At 50.1% G+C, this 21,999-nt stretch overlaps 1 protein-coding gene across 1 annotated transcript; it reads left to right on the top strand.

Annotated features, from left to right (window-relative positions):
- The first annotated feature begins 850 nt into the window (after positions 1-850).
- LOC138349538 (ranBP-type and C3HC4-type zinc finger-containing protein 1-like) lies at positions 851-21,892 on the top strand. The gene is made up of 5 exons (XM_069330708.1): positions 851-1,020; positions 16,957-17,068; positions 17,221-17,400; positions 20,865-20,956; positions 21,737-21,892. Exons 1-5 carry the CDS (start codon positions 875-877, stop codon positions 21,741-21,743), a joined length of 537 nt encoding a protein of 178 aa, XP_069186809.1. The 5' UTR covers positions 851-874; the 3' UTR covers positions 21,744-21,892.
- Positions 21,893-21,999: the final 107 nt, after the last annotated feature.

Raw genomic sequence — 21,999 nt, 5'->3', positions numbered from 1 at the left:
CTGGTCATTAAATCCTGTAAATGAATAATTGACCACAAGTTTATTTTGTAAAGGAACATAAGAAGTCGTTTGAAGATTCCTAGATGGACGAAATATTGCTGTGGTACTGTGGCTAGCGCTATGAATATCGTGAGGAGCATTGATTCACTGATATTTGAACATTGTACACAGTCATTATCACACTCAGGCTCTTCTGTAATACTATCATGGCTAAATAATACCAGTTACATATATATTTTGACATTATTAGGCAATGCTGTGGTCACAAGCTGAAGAGTAGTGCGGTGAGCTCAAGCTCCGCGCGCCAGCCTTGGTTGCTCACTCAGTACTGAGGCTCTCACACCCGGGAATGTTGCCCACGATTTTTTTTTAAATGGCAACTGTTTACAAGAGCCCTGAGGAAGCTGATGTGAACCCCATGTAGCCGGTGGAGTATTGAATCATACGCTATACTGTACCTATAAGATCCCGGAGGCACGTCGCGCACCCCCCGTCAAGCACCTGCAGGTGCGTTGCGCAGTTCAGTGGTTAAGGAGGTTAGGTGAATTATATGGCAACATGAACTCAAACTTATAAATGTCTATGTTTCTGCATGTAAACTTAGTATACCTGTGTCTTTAGTGCATAGTGTGTATTCCTGAAGATGTCATAATGCTGACAAAACATTGAACAATAAAATGAAAAGATTAGATGATTTAGTGTTTCTTCACCAAATGCTCCAATCTCTCTCTCTCAAGAGATTGGAGTTAGCATTCTTCAAAAAGAGTGAAAATCCTAATAAATGATGCTTTTCAGTATTTACTATATTCATAATCACAAAATTATAAAGCAAAACACTTTAATAATACAGTACTATAGTTTTGTTTTATTTTAGATGCCTGGGTTAGGTGCAGTGATGTCTGCACTTGAACGCCAAGGCTGTGTACCCAACCCAGATCCATTTGAGTGTCGTGTCTGCTTTATGGACATCAAAATAAGTGAAGGTGTGGTACTGCGAGATTGTCTCCACACCTTTTGCAGGTAGGTGATAAATATTATTAAAAAGTATCCATCAGGCACACATCATCATCAGTTCAACCAACAAGAAAAGTTGGCTGAACTTCGTTAATGTTGATTCAGTCACTTCATTAATTTAATGTGCCTGCTGGGATTAATTAGGGAGCAAAGCATGCAAACATTTAACAAATTATTGTACAGTGGAATCTCTCTTGAATGAAATGATTCATTTTATACTTCCTTTGCTTCAAAGGAACCTTTATTGCATCTCAAATTTGTCATTTTCTGATGGAGTCCCTCGGTGGCTCTCTGAAGCGATCTTGCTGAGATTACTCCATTCTAATGGGTCACATCAGTCGCTGGAGTTCTGTTTGGCCTACTGGGGACCAGAGCCAGAACCTGGCCTTTTCATAGAGGTGCAAGAAATAACTAACAATCTGCCAGCCAACTGGTAAAAAGCACAGTGAAGCTTTACAGATAATTTAGTATTGAAACTGCCAAACAACTCTATAAACAATTTGGAATGAAATAATATTCACTCAAAACTAACCTGAACTTGTTAGTACTGATAGGTGCCACAAGGTGGCCCAGGCCCCTCCCAGGGGCCCCAGCCCCAGCAATTAACACAGCAGGTGTCCTGTTTAGTTAATTGTCTTCAGGCTGTGGCAATTTTTCCCATTTTTCTCTGGTGTGGTTCATTATGAAGTGTCCTATCGAGTCTGCATTCATCTGTGTGAGCTCAAAGAGTGAGCATTGTCCTTGCTACTAGACAATGATCATTCCCTTTGCCTGCCATGCTGCTGCCTGTTGGGATGGTGACACCTACAACCTTGAGTTCTGCAAGGTTTGTTCTCACTGGAGCTCTGCACTTATTGATTCTGCTTCGAGTTTGTAAGCTAATCGGGCTGCTTTCCCTTTACAAGCAAGTTTTGTTTGTGTTAGGCATTCGTGGCCTTGTGATCATTTGGATGCCTCAGAGTTGGTCCATAGAGACCAGGAATTGATTTTAGGGACCTAGAATTAGAAAAGTTGGCGACCTTCCCGAGACTAAGTCCATGCCTCTTCTATCTTTCTCTGGGTTATGAGGTTCACCCTGAAGCAGGGTTTTCTTCACCCTAGTTCTGGCTCTGAAGTGTCAGAGTTTCGGAGTCAGGTCAAAGTTTAGCTCAGGGTGTAAATGGGTTTTCTACTTGGGTGGCCCCATACATTTCGGCATAGAAGACATTCGAGACTTAAGGTGCCATAACAATTTTGGGGTTTTCGCATTCACAACCACCTACCTCCCCACTCTGAACCTTCTCCTTGGAAAGATGCCTTTCTGTCACAGGTTTTGGGCGAAGATCATGACTCTGTCCCAGAGTCTTCATGGGAAGCTTTAGGGGCTGGAAGGGAATCTGAGGAGGGTCCTTGGGTGCCCTTCAACTCTTTTTGGAACATGGTTCTCTCTGAGGAGGGTCTCTTGCTTCAGGGAGTAGAATTTCTCTTGTGCCCCCTTTTTATGTATGAGTATGATTGTTCAGTGGTTCCTCTAGGGTTCAGTTCTAGGTCCTGTGCAATGCCTCATCATGTTTCCAGAGGTTTCTATCTCCCCATGTTTTGCCTTCAGTGGCTCACACAACCCTGTTTTGGTACTTCCTTTAATATTTAGATCTTTTCTGGGGGAGCCCCGTCGGCTCCCCGGAGCTTTACCGGCTGATATGCTAATGTCAGACTTTGGCATCAGTCATGTGTATGGAGTTCTAGGGCCTACCGGGGACCACGAGCCAGAACCTGGCCCCCTCAGAGAGGCAAGGGGAGCAATGGCCTATAGAAACCCCCGTGTGGTTGGAAGCATTCTATGTCTGCCATCGACCGGGTCAAGCATCCAGAAAGGTAAGCATTCCAAAACAAACCCCTATTCTGGTGAAAATTGCTACCTAAGCCGAACTAGTGAATAGAACTCTTCAACAGAAAACACGGAAACTAGTATGACGTCATACGTCACCGCGCCGCGCGCTGCTGCCAGCTTCTGCGGCAGCTCCCCCCTCCCCGGGAGGGGGAAGGGGGAGCCCCAGACCTCCCACGCCGGCTATCCACCCATCAGTTCTTCGGCTGATGCTATAGGCAATGGTTATGTGCTCCGGCTCCAGTGGTTGTTTCAGCACTGTACCTAGAGTGTGGTGTCTGTTTTCTAGGTGGTGCGTGAGCCGGGTGTGATTCTTCAGTACTCGGGCTGCATGCGCCTAGGGTTCCCTTCCCTAGGTGCCCTGTAAGTACTGCCCTTGGGGCTTGGGGCCACCTTCCACAAGTTCCTTGGGTCCTGCCCCTGCTTGGCCGTTTACCGCTTGGTTTTCGGCCGCTCTTTGTGTGCTCGGGTGTTCTGTCTCCCTTGTTCGCCTTAGAGTAAGGGGCAGTGTTTGCACTGGTGGGGCGCGGGGTACTGTGCAGCTTGTCTTTACCAATCATAGCGGCCGGCTCTGTTCCGCTTGGGTACGCTGTCCTCTTGCGGGGTTTTCTTTTTCTTTTGTTTATATACCTGGTGGGGGGGTCTGCCTTCGTTCTTGCCCCTTGTGTCCCTTGTGTTCTGAGTATTTCTGGTGGTACCCCCTGCTAGGTCCCCGTGAGTGTACACGTCCCGGGGGTTCAGCTCTTAGAAAGTTGTTTGGTAGCTTGGGTGCCGGTTAGCAGTACCCTGCCTGGGATTACCTGAGCGCGAGTCCTCTTAAAGTAAACGCTCGGGACCCTGGGAAACCCCTGGGGGCGCGCGGGTCCGATGGATGTGACCCCAGAGCCCCCCCCTCGCTTCCAGCGAGTTTGAGGGTTGCTCTCACCTTTTGTCTCTGGGTGACTCTCTGTTTTGCCTCCGTCTGCTGCCTGTGGGGTCGGTGACACCTTCGACCCGGTGTCCTGCGAGTTTGGTTGCTCGTTGTGGCTCGGTTACCCAGTTGTGCTAACAAAGCGGGTGCGGGCAGCAGGGGCGTTGCACTTGAGCCTTGGTGGTGGCAACGTTCTCGTGGTTTCCTCCCCGGGAGCCCCGGGGCTGCCCCGTTGTATTTCGTTTTTCCCCTGGTTCACCCTTCCTGCCTGCATCCGGTTCCTTACCGTCTGTAGGTTCAGGGCGGGGTGTTTGGTGGTGTTGAGACTCGGGCAGTCTCGGGGAATTCCCCTTCCGGGGTAGTGACGGGGGCATTTGGGCCTGTTCCTCCAGCCGTGTTGTATGAGTCTGCCAGTGGGCTCCCTTCCTTAGTGTTTTCACGGCTGCCCCGGTTTTCTGGTACGGCCGGGGCTTTGGGGGAACGGCTCGGCCCCGGGGCCTGTCGTGTAGGTTCCCGGGGCTGGGGAGGGGCTGACTTGGGGGGCCTTGGCCCCGTTAGACCCCGTGGGGGGTTTTATCCCCCTCTAGGCGGGGCTTGTGGTTACGCGGAGTGGGGTTTTCCTCCCCACTCGCCGTACGTGCTGTTGGACGTCGGCCCCTCCCCGGGCTCGGTTCCTTGGCCTTTGAGTCGGTTGGTTCCGTCCTGTGGGTGGATGTTTCCTCCCCCGCTTTTTGGGACGGTGTTTTTGTCATGTTTCCCCGTTCGATGGGGTTCTGCGTGACTTTTGATCTCGGGTGCGCCTGCGCCTTCGTGTGCCTTCGGGACTAGTGTTGGCTTCTGTGTTCTCGAGGGTACGGGAAGGTTTTTCGCTACTTCCCGCATTATTGGAACGTCTGTCGGCTCCTAGTACTTGTCGCCCTGTTGGGCTACTTGTCGCCCTGTTGGGCTACTTGTCGCCCTGTTGGGCTACTTGTCGCCCTGTTGGGCTACTTGTCGCCCGGTTGGGCTACTTGTCGGCCGTTTGGGCTACTTGTCGCCCGTTTGGGCTACTTGTCGCCCGTTTGGGTTCCCTTTTTTTGGGCTCTTTGCTTCTTTGGCCGGTTTTTTGTTCCTGCTTCCTCTTTTGGCTCTTTTTCTCGTGCAATAGTCCTGGCTGGCGCCTTCCCGCAGGGAGGGTGTGCGGTTCGGCCAGCGTGTTATGCGCATGCGCCGTGGAGTTTGTTTTGGTCTGGGCGATGGTTCAGTGCTGGGGTTTTGCGCCCTTTTTTGCTACAGTGCTTCGCCTCTCGTTCTTCTCCCTGGCTGCGGTATGTGCCCCTTTGCGCCAGGGGTGTCCTGGTTCCCAGTTGTGGGGAGGACACCGCGGTTTTCTGTGTCATGGGTGTGGACCGCCTCCTTCGCCTCTCCCTGTTCTCCTGCGGGTCCGGCTCTGGCGTCTTCACCTGGCGGTGCTCCCAAGTTCTTCTGGGCACGGTTGAGTCGTGTCAAGTTCGAGCCACCATTCGCCAGGTGAGTTTCTGCGGTCTGGCGTCTTTTGGCCGGGCGCTGGATGCGGCGGTGTTCATATACCTGTCTTTATTTAGGTATAATTTTGTACGACTGAGACCGTTCGCACACCAGTGACTGTCCCTTTATCACCCCTTCCTGTCCCCCTCATGTGCATGTCCAACCCATGCTGGAGTCGTTCAGGGGACCCTCCTTTTTTAATGTTGTGAGGTGTGGGGGTTGTAGGGTTGGTTCTGTACTCACCTGGTGAGGCTCCTGGCTGTGCTTGCAGGATTTGAGCTCTGGCTCTTGGGTCCCGCCTATCTGGTAGAACTTGCGGGATAGTACCAGTGGAGTGCAGTGGTGCTATTGGCACTTTTGGGGAACACTGTATTACCATCAGTGGTCTGTGCTTGTTACACGACCTACTTGCGAGCATAAGCCTTCTTGCTGGTTCGTCCGTGGACTTCCAGGGCGCACTGGCCTGTTTTCGTATGGCAGTTCCGGCCCGTCCTGGTTGTGGGGGTATGTGGGCCGGTGGACTGCTCCTAGCAGCTGCCTGGTGGGCCATCCTCTGGCCGGTCTGGCCTGACCTTGGGCCGGGCTTGAGGTGTAAAAGAGCTCCCAGTACCTCATCCAGCAGGTATCGAGCGGGGTTTCTCCGCCGTCGGTCGCCTGGTGCAGGTTTCTGGGCCTGCAGGGTTTTGTCGTGTCTCCGTTGGCCCTGTCTGGGGTCTGCCTGCTCCGTTCTCTGCCTTTGCAGAGGGGAGTTGCTATTTACATGTTGCATGTTGCAGTGGTGCCTGTTGCTGCTGCTGCTGCACGTGAGCATTGGTACCGTGTTTCACGGTGGCGTGTCCTTGTTCCTGTGTCCGGTTGTGGAGTGGCGCTTTGCTGCCGTTTTGTGCCTGGGGATTGCGTGGGGTTTTTGTCCCTGCCTGATTGTCCACCCCTGGTTGTTCTCCTGGTTTTTTTTTTTTTTTGTGCTTCTGCTCTTTCTTCCTGCCTCTTCTGCAGCAGGAATGTTCTGCGTGTGTTCTTAGGCGTTGGTCAGCCTGTGTCCTGTGATGTGCTTCTTTGTCTCGGTCTGTTGCAGTTGTTCGTGCCCCTTGGTTCGGGTCCTGTTCTGGCGGCGACCCTTCCGCCTTCTTTGGTTTTCCTAGCTTGCCCTGCCGGTTGTTGTTGTTTTATTTTTTTTGGGGGGGTTCTTGCGATGTCTCGCGTCGGACCCGTCGTTTCTGAACTCCTGGCGGGCTTGCATGCTTCGGAGTTTTTCTGTTCGGCAGACGTTCCATCTCCTTGTGCCGCCTGGGTTTCGGTGGTCGCGCCCGAGATCTTCTCGCGGCTCCGCCTTTTTCCTGGGCTCGGGGGGGCCTTGTCGGGGCTGCTTATGTTCTGCCTCGTGGTCTCGCCTCCGGTTGGTGGTCGGGTGGCTTCGTGGTAGGTGTCCCACCTGCGTGCTTCTTGGCGGCAGTATGGGGTATTTTGGCGGTCCTTCCTTTTCCTGTCCCTTCTTCGGTGGGTCCTTCTTGTTGGCTTGGTTTACTCTCGGCTTGGTTTTCTAGTGGGGGTTGGGGGCCGTCGTCTTGCCACATACTGTCGCCTCTTTTCGTGCGGCGCAGGCGGAGCCGCTTCAGCTTGCTTTCGGTCTTGGTGTTGCTTCTGCACCGTTAGTCAGCTGTCTTGTGCGTCATTTCACCTCCGGCCTGTTCGTGCGCCGCTTGCACCATCCTGGTCTCTGGTCAGCGTGCTCTGTCTTCTCCTCGGTTGGTAGTGCCCCTTCGGTTCCGGTGTGTTTTTTCGTCGGCTCTTTCCTTTGGGCCTTTGCCTCTGGGGGTCGGTTCGCTGTGTTTTCTTGCTCCTTCGGTTTTAGCGTTTTGGTTGTTTGATGGCAGCAGTCTCCATCTTTTCTGGCGCGGGGTGGGGCTGCTGCATTCTGGAGGGGTCCAGGGTTTGTTGGTGCTTTGTTGGTCGGGCCGGGGGTGTGTCGTTTTTGTGTTCAGTGGCGGCCCTCTGCTGTTGTTTGCGTGCCACGGCGTTTGGGTCCGGAGCGCGTTTTGCGTTGATCCGGTTCTGTTCTTCCCGGTTCGCGGGTGATGGTGTCCCGGGTGGTCAGCCGTGTTCTTGCGGCTAAGCTGCCTGTGTTCTTCCCTCATGCCTGTGGCGTTCGTGGCTTCGCTGCTCTCGCTGCCGTCTGGGCGACGTGGCCTTGCAGTCTTTCGGGCATGGATTTTTGGTGTTCGTGCAGGGGCCTTGCTGCTCGTGGTTCTCGTGTTGTTCCCGGGATTTTCGGGGCTGTGGCGCCTTGGGTTGGCGTTTGCTGCCGGTTGTCTCGCCTCCTTGGGGGGTGCGTGGTGTCCGCCTCCCGGTTTTGTCCCTTTGACCTTCCTCTGTGGGTAGTTAGCTCCGGGGAGCCGACGGGGCTCCCCCCAGAAAACCAGCGTTGAATGTAATGAAACGCCATTTTCTGGGTGAGACCCGGAGGCTCCCCGGCAACCCTCCCTCCCTCCGGTCGGCGTTTTTCGCGTGTTTTGACATCCAGCCTCAGAACTGATGGGTGGATAGCCGGCGTGGGAGGTCTGGGGCTCCCCCTTCCCCCTCCCGGGGAGGGGGGAGCTGCGCAGACAGCGGCGCGGTGACGTATGACGTCATACTAGTTTCCGTGTTTTCTGTTGAAGAGTTCTATTCACTAGTTCGGCTTAGGTAGCAATTTTCACCAGAATAGGGGTTTGTTTTGGAATGCTTACCTTTCTGGATGCTTGACCCGGTCGATGGCAGACATAGAATGCTTCCAACCACACGGGGGTTTCTATAGGCCATTGCTCCCCTTGCCTCTCTGAGGGGGCCAGGTTCTGGCTCGTGGTCCCCGGTAGGCCCTAGAACTCCATACACATGACTGATGCCAAAGTCTGACATTAGCATATCAGCCGGTAAAGCTCCGGGGAGCCTCCGGGTCTCACCCAGAAAATGGCGTTTCATTACATTCAACGCTGGTTTTTTTTTTTTTGATGGACCTGGCCTCATAAAATATGGATCTGTCTTGGCTTATTGGCTGCTGTATGAAGTACAAGGCTCATCCTGGCTGGCTGACAACCCTTATTCTCCACTCGAGGTCTGCCTGCTTGTTCCAGCGCTTCCCAAGGACATGGGCAAGTGGCAACTCCACATGCAGTTGCTTGTGCTCTCTGGGCCTCTTATTGCAGATGACTACAAGGGTGTGTACACAGCAGAGGTCTTGCACGATTGGATTCACATGTAGGGTCTCTCTGAGTGGCTGCATGAGGATGTGAATTTGCTTGGTTCTGCCACAGGTGTAATTACTGTACCTAAACGCAGTTACAGGAGGAGGCCCATCCTCCTTAGTTTCCCAACGTCAAGAAAATGGTCAATTTAAAGTGTCTTCTCTAACCTACTAAAGGACCCAAAACAGAAAACGGGACAATGTCACTTTCGTGATCCGTTTCCATTTTTTAGTATGACAATTTTTGGCCTTATGTAACATACAAGCGAAAAGTGACGTTCTTTGTAGAAGGACAGGTTGGGAGGAGTGCTACGCTTGTTTTGTCCCGTCTTCGCAGCACTCTGTCATATAACACTTTGAAGCTACAAAGTGGCCTCCAGATGGTTTTGGCCTCCACCACTTGTTCTAACCGTCTACCACTGTAGACGGTTGGAACACCACTACCACATGCTAGGTTAGCCAACATAAGAACTGTCTTTAGAAACTTGTGTAAGGAATCTTTTAGGATCCTGTATACCACTTATGTCAGACCAATCCTGGAATATCTATATCTTAAAACCTCTTGCTCTTGAAGTTTCAGGTCGGTAAGAAACTAAAACAAAAACCGAACAGAGCGGTAGAAACTCCCTACAATCCCAAGGAAACAAGCAAACATCACACTTTACTGCCGCACCACTCATCAGCACAACCCTCCCCTTCCCAAGAGGGGAAGGGGGGCCCTGGACCTCACCATGCCGGCTGCCAAACACTTCAGTTCGTAAGCTAATGTCATCCGGGACAGACGCTTCTCTGGCCTCAGTTTCCTAGGCGGTGTTTGCCTTTGTGGCGTTCGGGGCTGCATGCACTTAGGGGCTTCCTTCCCTAAGCGCCCTGTGAGTACTGCCCCTGCGTGACAGGGTTATCTTCCCTGGGGCGTTCAGGAACCATTCCCATAGAGGTTCTTGCTACTCGGCATTTGCCTCGCCCTTGGGGTCAGCTTGGGCTTGGAACCCTTGTTTGGCCTTAGGTAGGGAGTGGTGTTGTGCTGGTTAGGGTGTCAAGGTGTTGCGCGACCTGCCATCTACGCGGTGACCGGTTCCTGTTGCCTCTTGGGACGGTGTACTTATGCGGGATTTTTCTTTTGTTTAATTTTATTTGCCTGGTGGGGGTCTTCCTAGTGTGGCTATAGTTCCACTGGTAGTGTTTGGTGGCCCTCTGCTAGGCCCTACTGGATTTTGAAGAAGCCATAGACAGTATGCCTATGCTCTGCATCAGGCCCTGACTCTTGGCACTCTATATTCATCAAGAACTATAAAAAAAACACTATCGCAGACTCTTCACATTCTTTGGAGACAAAATCTAGATACTGGCATTATCCCTGACATATTAAAAACAGCAGAGATAGCACCATTCCACAAAAGGAGGAAATAAGGCAGAGGCAAAAAATTACAGACTGATAGCATTAACATCGCACATCATAAAAATCTTTGAGAGAGTGCTAAGAAGTAAGATCACAAAATACATGGAATCACAGCATCTCCATAACCCCGAACAACATGGTTTCAGAACAGGGCGCTCTTGCCTATCGCAGTTGCTGGACCACTATGACATGGCACTAGATGCCATGGAAGACAAACAAAATGATGATGTAATTTACACAGATTTCGCAAAAGCCTTTGACAAATGTGACCATGGTGTTATTGCACATAAAATGCGTTCAAAAGGAATTACCGGAAAAATAGGCAGATGGATCTACAATTTCCTGACTAATAGAACCCAATGTGTAATAGTCAACAAAATAAAATCTGAACCATCAACCGTAAAGAGCTCAGTCCCCCAGGGTACTGTGCTTGCTCCAGTACTTTTTCTCATTCTCATATCGGACATAGACAAGGACACAACCTATAGTACTGTATCATCCTTTGCAGATGACACTAGGATTTTTATGAGAGTAGACAACATAGAGGACATGGCAAACCTCCAATCAGATGTAAATCAGGTCTTTCTATGGGCTACAGAAAATAACATGGTGTTTAACGTTTCAGATAAGATAAGTTTCAGCTCATGCGCTACGGAAAAAATGAAAATATAAAACGGAAACCACGTACAAAACTCAGTCAAATCATAACATTGAACGGAAAGGCAATGTAAAGGATTTGGGTGTACTGATGTCGGAAGACCTTACATTTAAAGAACACAATAAAGTAACCGTCACAACTGCAAGAAAAAGACAGGTTGGATAACAAGAACCTTTCACACTAGAGATGCTATACCGATGATGATACTTTTCGAGACGCTAGTGCTCTCTAGAGTGGAATACTGCTGCACAATGACAGCCCCTTTCAAAGCTGGAGAAATTGCTGACCTGGAGAGTGTGCAGATATCCTTTACTGCTAGAATCCACTCAGTAAAACATTTAAACTATTGGGACTGACTAAAGAGCCTAAACCTGTATTCTCTTTAGCGTAGGCGGGAGAGATACATAATAATTTACAGTACACAGAAAATAGTAGAGGGGCTGGTCTCAAACCTGCACACACAAATAACAGCACATGAGACCAGAAGGCATGGCAAGATGTGCAGAATACCCCCATTGAAGAGCAAAGATACAACAGGTACTCTGAGAGAGAACTCTTTCAACATCAGAGGCCCAAGACTGTTCAACACGCTTCCGCTACACATACGGGGCATAACTGGCCGACCCCTCACAGTGTTCAAGAGAGAACTTGACAAACATCTCCAAAGGATACCTGATCAACCAGGCTGTGACTCATACGTCAGGCTGCGAGCATCCATGACCAACAGCCTGGTTGATCAGTCCAGCAACGAGGAGGCCTGGTCGACGACCAGGCCGCGGGGTCGCTGAGCCCTGGAATCACCTCAAAGTAACCTCAAGGTAGGCCCCCGTAATTGTACACGTTGCAGGGGTTTTCAGTGTTGCATCTACCCCTTGTTAGCTTGGGTGTTAACCGGTTAGCAACACCTTGCCCGGGCTTCCTGTAGCAGTCAGCCTACAGGCCCTGGAAAACCTTGTCGGGAATCGGTGGACCATTAGATGTGTCTTCCGGGTTCCATCCCGTTTGTGCGGGTTAGTTGGTTGGTGTGCCCTTGTCTCAGGGTGATAGGCGCCACTTTTCCTCCATCATGCTGCCTGTTGGGTCACTGACACCTCGACCCGGAGTCTTGCGAGTGGTGTTCTTTGCTTGTTCTCCAGTACTCTTCTGATGTCCTTACTGTTCAGAGTACTGTACAGACAACATCCGTGTTGCAAGCTAGGTTTAGGTTGCTGCAACGCGCTAGGTTGGTTTTCCACCCGGATGCCCGGAGCTGCCCCGTTTTGGTTAGGTGCTGTTAGCCCCTGTCCCTCCCTGTTCCCAGCTCCTGACCGTCTGCAGGTTTCGGGGTCGGGGCGGGGTTTAGTTGGGGCCAAGACTCGAGTGATTTTCGGGGGCTGCCCTGTTCGGGTTGGGGGACAGAGGTTTTTCGAGCCGGTTCCTCTGCCAAGGCTTCTGGGGCTTACCAGCGGCCCTTTCTTGCTGCCTTTCCCATGGACTCTAGCTTTTCTTTAAGGGCGGAGGACTTGGAGGACGGCTCTGCCCCGGGGCCTCTGTTGTTGGTTCCCGGGGCTGTGGGGATGCCTGCTAGTAGTTCTGGGGCGGTTTGCCCCTGCCTGGGTTTTCTGCTGTTGGGCGCGTTTTTCGCCCATCCAGTCTGCATGCTTCCCACTTTTGCTGGCGTGTTTTTGTATCTTTAGCGTCAGCCACAGCCCCTGCTGGCGGCCATTTTCGTCTGCCGGTTTCCTGGAGTGGCCACCAGGGCGGCGTTGCGGTTTGTTTACATGTGACTTGGTGTGCGAGCGAGCTTCTGGAGTGAGTTTTCACCTTTTTTCAGGGTTTATTATTCTCCTGTTGTCGTTTCTTTGCTTTTCTGGTGTTTTCTGCCTGTTGCCTGTTCCTCTGGGAACGTTTGGGTGTTGATTTTACACCGGGTTTTCCATTTTGTCTGTTTTGGGTTTGGACCTTGGGTTTGGACTCAGTGTCCCCTGGCTGGTATGCTTGCTCCCACACCTTGTCCCTCGGTTTTTGGTCTGTTATGACCGTTTTCCCAGGGGGTTCTGTCTGGGGGCTGTGCTTTGCCTCTGTGGTGTTCTCCGCCGGCAAATGTGGTGGTTTAGGCTCCCCCTGGTTCGATTCTGGGTTCCTTTGGGTTCTTTGGTTTCGTTCCGGAGGTTTCTCCTCTTGGGGTCCCCTTTGTGGGTTCAGGGGGCTTTGTTTCCTCGTGTGACCCGGTTCTGCCTTCTGGGGTTCCGGGGTCTTCCTGGATTGCAGACTGATCTTTTTGGGTCTTGGCACATGTTGTGGTCGTGCTGGGATTTTGAGGTTTTGCTGTCGAGGTGGGCCTTTTGATGCAGTTTTGTGCCTTCTTTGCCTGGCCGGCGTGGTGCTCTCTGCCTGGCCGGCGGGTGCTCTCTGCCCACTGGTCGGCGACTGGTACTTTTCTTTTGCAATGTATGTATTCACCTAGTTGTTTTCGTGGGTTGAGCTTCTGGCTCTTTGGTCCCGCCTCTCAACCGTCAATCAACAGGTGTACAGTTTCCTGAGCCTATTGGGCTCTATCATATCTACACTTGAACTGTGCATGGAGTCAGCCTCCACCACATCTCTTCCTAATGCTTTCCATTTGTCAACCACTCTGACACTAAAAAAGTTCTTTCTAATATCTCTAGATATTATGTGTGAGGTATGTGTGTGTGTACGCATGTACTTATGTACGCTGTGTGTGTGTGTGTGTGTGTGCACATGTGTATACGCATGTGTGTGTACCATTTCTTGTGTGTTTGTGTATATGTATATATACATAATGTGTATATGTGTGTGTACTTTTTCTTTCAGAAGGGGTTCTGTTCCCTTCTCTGTTGATGGGGCGCTGGGGGAGCAGCTTGCTCTGTTGACTCTCGCATGGTCCCGCTGTTGGTGGGCGCTTTTGGTTGTCTTTCGGCCTTTGGTGGCGTCGGTAGACGGATTCTCTCCCTTTGGGGGTTCAGAGCTGGTGGGTTTTTCTTCCCCTGTGCTTCGTCATGTCTTCTTAGTGGGTGCGTTGGACGTGGTCGATCCGCCCCATCCTTCTGGGGTTCCCGTCTACTCCTTGCAGTCATGGGCCTTTCGTAACTGCAGTTCTTCTGGACTTCTTCAGTCTGCGCCCTGGTTTCTATGCCCTCCTCGGTGGACTGTTGTCTCCTGTCCGGCTTCTGTTGGGGCCGGGTGCCTGGATGGTGGCCCTGGACCTCCAAGTCACTTCTTGGCACGTTCCTCTCCAGTTTTCTGGGAATGGCTCAGTTGGTGGTGGGGCTCCAGGCTTGCTGCTTTTGTTGCCTTCCCTATTTTGTAATGGGCACTTGGTATTTTTTTTTTTTTGTTTTTTTTTTGCATCTTTACCGGATCTTAGTGCTCTGAGTCTGAGATTCGGTGTCTGGCCTACCTTGACGACTGGCTGGTGTGAGCTCCCAGTCAGTCCGCTTGTCTGCTCGCCAGGGGTGTGGTTCTTTCCAGATCGCCGGGTTTGGTTTCCTGGTGATCTGGAGGCCATTCCATCTGTTTCCATCCCGGGTTCGGACCTGGGCCTTGTTTAGGGCTATTGGGCCACTCATTGTCTTTCCCTCCAGAAGTGTTACGCGGCTGTGGTCCTGCCTTCGGCTGTACATGAGGGGGTCCCGGGTTACTCAGCAGTTGCTTGAGCAGTTGTGCGGGAGTCTGAACTTCGACGTGCTGGTCTGCCCGCTGAGTCGGGTTTGGCTTCGGCGTCTGTTTGGTTCCTTCGGAGACTTCCCTTCCGCTGCTTGCATTCGTTGGGTTCGTTCCTCCGGGGATCTTGTGTTGGTGCTGCGTCACCAGCTTCCTCTTTGGGGTTTTCAGGGTTCCGTGCCTTGGCACCTCCCTGAGCCTTCGCTCGATGTGTTCACGGACGGGTCATCTCTCGGCTGGGGATTTGTGACCAGTGCTCGCCAGGTCGGCCAAGGTTGGTGGAGTCTGTACGTCCGTCGGGCTCACAGCATGGCTCAGGAGTTCGTGGCTGTCTGGTTTACGCTTCGGAGGGCTTGGGTCACTGGGTGCTCTACCATTCAGCTCTGTTCGGACCGTTCTCTGGCAGTTCTGCCGGAACCACAGGGGTTTGGCTAACCGTGAGGTTCATGTCCGAGGTGTGTCCTGCGTCCTGGCGGACAGCTGTCCCGTTCATTCCTCTCTTCGCGGATTGGCCAGTCATCGCCGACTCGTTTTGTTGGCTCTGTCGGACGTATGGACTCCTAGCCGTGGACGTCTTCGAGTCAGCGTGGTCTAGGCGTCGCCTATTTTATGTGGCGCCCTTTCCCACCTGCGAGGCATTCATAGTGGATGATTTCAGCAGGACTGGTCGAGGTGGGGGTACCTGTTCCTCTTCTCCCGGTCCAACTGTTGCTTCAGGTTCTGGCTAGGTTGCAGCCCATTCCCACGAGAGCAGTCCTTATGGTTCCTTGGTGGCCGGCCCAGCCTTATTTCAGACGCTGCTTGATAGGTGTTCGAACCCGGGGCATTTTCCCACGGCTCCGCCTCTTTCGGCAGGTCGAATCGGTTCTGTACGTGACTGGTTCGGCCTTCTCCTCGGCTCTTCGCGTCTGGTATTTTGACGCGGGTATCACTATCTCTGTGGTGTTCAGGTGGCTTTGTTGACGGTGTCCCACTGCGAGCTTCGTCTTGGCGACAGTATGACGTTTCGTACGCTTTCTCGTGTTTTGTGTCACCTCCGGCCTGCTCATGCGTCGCCTGAGCTGTCCTGGTACTTGATCAGGGTGCCTTCTTATCTTCTCAGTTTGTGGTAGCCCCTTCGGTTCAGGTTTCTGCTCTTTAGTACTAGTGGTAGATTTGTACGTGTGCAGCCTTTCTCCGTCCTGACGACGGTCGAGGCGGCTGCTTTCCGGAGGGGTTCTTGGGTTATTGATGCTTGATTGGTTTGGCCGGGGTGTGTCCTGTGTTGTCCGGTTGTGTTTTTTGCCGTTACCTGCGTACCGTGTCTGCGGATGCGCTGTGGTTGATCTGGTTCCCCTCGTTCCCTGTTATCAGGGCTCGAGTCTCCCAAGTCGTCCACAGAGTTTTTCATTCTTCCAGCCTGCGGTCTGTCTTTGCGCCCGTGCTGTTCAGACGTTTGCAGCTTTTGCTGTGTGTTGGCGACGTCTAGGGCTCATTTCTGGCGCAGGGATTTGAGGGTCGCACAGGTTCTTGGCCGCCTATTCTTATGCGTGTCTGCTCCTGTGCGTTCGTGTTGCCTCGGGTCGCAGATTGCGACCTGTTGTCTCGGCTTTGCGTTGCAGAGTTTGTGGCGGCCGCTTCCCGGGTTGGCCCTTTTTCTTTACCTTCTCTTTGGGTATGAAGCTCCAGGGAGCCGTAAGGGCTCCCCACAAAAAACCAGCTTTGTTTGTAATGAAACGCCATTTTCTGGGTGAGCCCCGGAGGCTCCCTGGCAACCCTCCCTCTCACCGGTCGGCGTTTTTTTTCCCCGTTGGTTGAAGCTTAGTTTCCGAACTGAAGCTTGGCAGCCGGCGCAGTAGGTCCGGGGCTCCCCCCTCCCCCTCTCGGGGCGGGGAGGGCTGCGCGGACGATCGGCGCGGCAGTAAAGTGTGATGTTTGCTTGTTTGCTTGTGATTGTAGGGAGTTTCTACCTCTCTGTTCGGTTTTTTTTTTAGTTATTTACCATGTGGGGTTTGTTTTGTTATGCCTACCTTTCTGGGTGCCTAACCCCAGTCGATGGCAGATAAGGAAAACCCCAACCACAAAGGGGTTTTCCAGGGCCATTGCTCCCTGAAACCTCTCTGAAGGGGCCCAGGTTCTGGCGCTGGTCCCTGGTAGGTCTGCACTCCTTAGCTAATGTCCCGGTCTAATATAACATACATTAGCCCAATAAGCTCCAGGGAGCCTCCGGGGCTCACCCAGAAAATGGTGTTTCATTACATTCAACGCTGGTTTTTGGCTGGTGGGGCGCACTGCAGCTTGCTTGCCGCCATTGAGTTTAGGTTTTTTTTCTGCTTCACTTCTTGTTTGCTGGTGCTTTGTTCACTTGCTTCTGCTGGGGAGTCCTTTATTAGTGGTGCCTAGGGTGTGTGCTGTGGAACTCTCTTGCCAAATAATGTTGCTTTTCTGGGGCTTTCCAGCTGTTTCTTGTGGTCTGGTTGCCTGCACTGAGAGGGTTTACTGGTGTAGCTAGCCCCAGTGCCTGGGCTTCCTGTAGAGTTCATTCACCCCCTACAGGCCCCGGAAAACCTGTGGGCTTGGTTATACAATGGATACCTCTTACAAGCCCATTTTTCATTGAACTTTACGATATAGGTCTATAATATCTGTAAAAGTAACTTTATGTAATGTTTTGAGTTGACACTTAAGATGTTTAAATATCATGCAGCTATAGCTGAGTTTCCTTTTATTTTTTACTCAGGGAGTGCCTGGCCAATGCCATTAAATATTCTGACACTGCTGATGTGAAGTGTCCATACAGAGACAACCAGTACTCCTGTGACTCTTCTCTGCAGGACAGAGAAATCAAAGCTGTAAGTTTAGGTTGTTTTAAGATTCTGTTAATAAAGTACATTTTAATGAGAAACACTGTACTATGCTATGTTTCATTATTTTATTTATATAATAATAATAATATATATTACACTGAATTGTTTTAATTTAATAAGACATTTGTTGGTTGCAGCTGGTAACACCACAGGAGTATGACAAGCATCTAACCAAGTCTGTTAAGCAAGCAGAGGGAACCATGCAAAACGTGTTTCACTGTAAGACTCCTGACTGCCCTGGCTTCTGTCAGTTTGAGGATAATGTCAACTTATTTCATTGTGATGTCTGCAAGAAGGTCAGCTGCCTTACATGCCAGGTATGAATAATTAAGACATAAGATTATGGAACTCTATTACCTTTCTTTTGGTTCTGAAACTGGGAGGACTCCCTTCAGTGGCTTCCTGAGCTACCCATAGGTGCTTTTCTGGGGAAGCCCGTCGGCTTCCCGGAGCTATCCAGGCTGAATGGATATGTATAACTTTCTGTCATCAAAGTGCTAGGAGTTCTTGCCTACCGGGGACTACAGCCAGAACCTGAACCTGACCCCTCAAAGAGGCACGAGGAGTAATGGCCTATAGAAACCCCCTAGTGGTTGGGAGCATTTTATGTCTGCCATCGACCGGGATAGGCACCCAGAAAGGTAGGCGCCCCAAAACAAACGTTCACTATTCTGGTGAAAATATTGCTACCGAAAGCCGAACGAGTGGACAGAACTCCCCAAACAAAATTATCAAACTAGCATGATCATCACGTCGCCGTGCCACCGTCTGCGCAACCACCCCACCCCGAGAGGTGGAAGGGGGAGCCCCGAACCCTCCACGCCGGCGATCCAACTGGCAGTTCTTAGACTGGATGTCAAAATACGCGAAAAACCCCGCCGACAGGAGGGAGGGAGGGATGCCGGAAAGCCTCCGGGACTTACCCAGAAAATGGCATTTCATTACATTCAACGCTGGTTTTCTGGGGGGAGCCCTGTCAGCTCTCCGGAGCTACCTCACCACAGATAAGGAAAACAGGGAAGGAACCGGGAGGCGGACGCCACGTGTCCTAACCTAAAAACCAAGACCACAGACAAAACAAAGACCAAAACGAGAAGAAATTAGACCACCCAGGCCAACGACCAGGACGGCACCAGAACTCCAGAGCAGGCCAGAGGTGAAACAACGCCCAGGACATCAAGCGGAATGGAGCAGAAGGAACCTCAACACCGAACACAAGCAGTAGCGGCTCCGCCAGCACCACCCAATACGAGGTGACAGGACACGGTCCTAGACGACGGTCCCAGAACAACCCCTAAGGCAAGGCAAGCCAATCCTATCAGAGACCGAAGGAGCCTTCGCAGTGATAGGAAAACCGGAAGGACCGCCAGGAAAACCACACACCATCCCCGAGATGAAACACGCAGATGGGAGACCTATAATGAACCTTCCAGTGCCAACACAAACAACTAGAAACTAGCACCACAAACAAAAGTGCAAAATGCGAAACGAAAAACAGCCACCCTGCGTGGGGGTGTGTTTCGACCCCTTTTCCTTACCCTTTTCACTCTTACGTCGCGATGCTATTCCCTTCGTATTGGGGTCCCTGTGTGTCCCTTGATCAGGGGTTTATATTTGTCCATATGTGCCTCTGTGCGTATGTGCTTGCTTGTCATAGTTCTCGTTGGTTTGCGCGTCTCTTTGTACCTTCCAATATTATTGGAACGTCTGTTGATTTCCGATGTGGTTTCCCTCTGGTCTTTTGTCGGCCTCATTGGTTACCTTCTGTCCTGTTTTCTTTCGCTTCATTTTCGCCTTGTTTTGTTTTCGCGTCGTCTCTACTTCCAGTTCCAACGTTCTTCGTCTTCGTTACACACGTCTTCCTGGTGTTTGTACGATGTGTGTTTACGATGTATCTGTACATTGTGTGTGTACGATATGTGTGTCCACCTGGTGTACGAGCCATGCCATCCTTCCACCAGGTGGTGCGTTTCGTACCTCGCGCGCTGGGGCCGGGGTGTGCGTTTTGTTTGTGGGCGGTATGCCTGTGTGTTCGCGACGTTTCTCGAGGTTTTCTATGGCTTCTTGCTCGTTTTCTCCCTCCAGTCGTAGCCCTCTGATGCTGAGGGTGTTCTGGATTTTATATATGAGGGCATCACTTCGTTCTTCCTCTGCTTCTGGGTGTGGGATGGCTCAGCGTGGCGCCTCCTCCTCCCCTTCTGTACGCTCCTCGTCTTTTGTGGGGCGCACACCTCTGGATGTCTTTTTCCTTAGACTTCCAATTTTTATTCAGGTAACGGTACATACGATGCCTACTGCCTCGAGTATGCATGGCGTTCGAGCGCACCACTAGCGATGCTCCTGGTATGTTACTTGGCTCGCCTGTGTTGTGGCACGGTCGTGTGTCTGCTCTACAGGTGTGATTGTCATGTCTGGCGCCTCTGTCGGCCAGTTACTGGTTCTCGCCTTTTGGTGGGGTGCTTGCCTAGTTGCGTTTGCTTGGGTTGAGCTCTGGCTCTTGGGCCCCGCCTCTCCTGTCGGTCGATGGTTGTGCATTTTTCTGAGCCTCCTGGGCTCTGTCTTCTCTACATTGGCTCCTGTGGGTGGAGTCTGCCTCCACCACGTAGCTTCCTAATGCTTTCCGCTTCTTTTTCCCTCTGACATTGATCAGGTTTTTTTCGAGTCTGTGGCTCCTTTGAGTACTCAGCTTCCTCCTGTGTCCCCTTGTGCATACGAATATATGGACATGAGAACAGAGGAACTGCAGAGGGCCTATTGGCCCATATGAGGCAGCTCCTATTTCTTACCACCCATTCCACTCATATACTTGTTCAACCCACGCTTGCACCATTCGTGGGACCCCACCACCATGTTATGTGGTATTTGGTTCCACATATCGACGAACCTGTTACCGTACCAGTATTTCCTCAAGTCTTTACTAAATCTACCCTTATCCATTTTATACCCATTATTTCGTGTCCAAAATGTGGGAGGTTTTTGGCAAATTTGTTTCTGTAGCTTAAATCTATGACCTCTTGTTTATAAAGTTCTAGGTTTCATGAATCTCTCTGTCAGTTTTGTTGATTCCTGTTAATATTTTGTATGTAGTGATCATATCGTTTCTTTTTCTTCTATCTTCTAGCTTTGACATATTTAACGTCACTAGCCTCTCTTCATAGCTCGTTTTTCAGTTCTGGAAGCCATTTTTGTAGCATGCTTTTGCACCTTTTCCAGTTTATTGATGTACTTCTTTAGATATAGGCACCATACAAGCACTTCATATTCCAACTGTGGTCTCATAAAAGTCGTGAACAGTTTCTCTAGTATTTCACCATCCATGTATTTAAAAGCATTTCTGAAGTTGGAAAGCTTAGCATATGCTCCTCTCACAATGTCCTTTATGTGTTGTCTGGTGACATTCTACTATCTAGAACCTCCCCTAGATCTCTTTCTTTGTTAGAGTTCTTTAATTCGTTTCCACATAAGTGTGTGACGTGTCATTTATTTTAGCAAGTCAGTCGATCATTAGTGAATGGCAATAGCTTTTCAATTCTCTCTCCCTGTCACAATTAAATAGCAAAGCCATTTTAAAAGTCTCATATCATGGTGGGGAGTAAAATCATTAGAACCTGTGATAAATGCATTCAACCCAAATTATTAGCCTCATGGCTATGAGAATGACTGAGGTATTAACATAGAAGAGAGTATTTCATGTACCAGTGCATTACTTGTAGATTATTGTGGTTTTATAAGTAACAAATTGTGCTTATGCAATATTTTTACATTGTTCATATATCTGCAGGCACAACATGAAGGCATCACATGTCAAGAATACCAAGATGATCTTGCACAGAAAGTGGATGAGGCTGCAATGAAACCAAAAAATTCTTTGATGTAAGTACAGTGCAATAATTATATGTACTCTAATTTTAAACATTTAAGTATACCAGCAGACTACAGTCTGCAGAGCCATTAGAGGGGGGGAAGACATTCTGTTACAATACTGAAGTCCGTCATAACGCTATTAAGCCTTCTGTGAGCCATACTCGTCCACAACCAGCATGAAGAACTGCTAAGGAACAATTGGTTTTTTAGGATTCATAAATTCATGTGATAAGGTTTATGTTATTTTGTATCTGTATTTATATATTATTTTGGTCAAAGAAGATGATGCTGGGTAGAGCTCTAATGTCATATCTGTCAATGAACTTTTATAGGTTATTTGACCTTGTGTATCCAATGGGAGACCTATGACATCATACAGCAGTAAGACTACTCATAATTTGGCTGCAAAATGTCACTTGTTTGTTAGATGTTGTAAAGTGAGGGTGCTTGACCTCAGCACCATGCAAGCATTTGAAGTTTCTCCTATTTGAAGCCTTGTAAGCTAGACCAAAACCTACTGTAGGTTCAAAGCAGCAGTGGTCTCATTGCAAAGCAAGAGTACCAAAGGACAAAGAAAATTTGCAATTTTCAGAGTGACATGTACCAGTATATAGGATATTTCTGCAGTTTCTCAGGTGTTTATATTTGCATATTCCACTAGTGCCTCCTGATAGCTCATATTTACATACACGCCATGCATAATATTGGCAGATTCCAGGTTCATGCTTGTTGGATTATCTATAAATTAAATGTTTAATTTATATTCTGATAATAAAATTCTTCCCATAGGATATGATTCGTCGTGGAGATGGGTTGCCATGCCCCAAGTGCTCTGTCATGTTAGTAAGAAAATGGGGTTGTGACTGGATGCGATGTCCAATGTGTCGAACAGAAATCTGCTGGGTGACCAGAGGGCCACGGTGGGGTCCTGGAGTAAGTAATAATTTAATTATTTTATACTAGCTTATACTAGCATTGTTGAGAAAACACTCTCAACATGATGAAATACGGATCATATTGTTTAAAGATGACCGTGGCAGTGATATTGACAA

Source organism: Procambarus clarkii, chromosome 24 (genome assembly GCF_040958095.1).
Source record: "Procambarus clarkii isolate CNS0578487 chromosome 24, FALCON_Pclarkii_2.0, whole genome shotgun sequence".
Lineage (NCBI taxonomy): Eukaryota > Metazoa > Arthropoda > Malacostraca > Decapoda > Cambaridae > Procambarus > Procambarus clarkii.
This window is presented reverse-complemented; position numbering and strand designations above follow the sequence as displayed.

Bases quoted from the DNA above. Each gene is read 5' to 3' on its own strand.
- LOC138349538 (XM_069330708.1), top strand. From the start codon at position 875: ATGCCTGGGTTAGGTGCAGTGATGTCTGCACTTGAACGCCAAGGCTGT. The intron at 1,021-16,956 runs GTAGGTGATAAA...TTTTTTACTCAG, and splicing joins TGTCTCCACACCTTTTGCAG to GGAGTGCCTGGCCAATGCCA. The intron at 17,069-17,220 runs GTAAGTTTAGGT...TGTTGGTTGCAG, and splicing joins AGGACAGAGAAATCAAAGCT to CTGGTAACACCACAGGAGTA.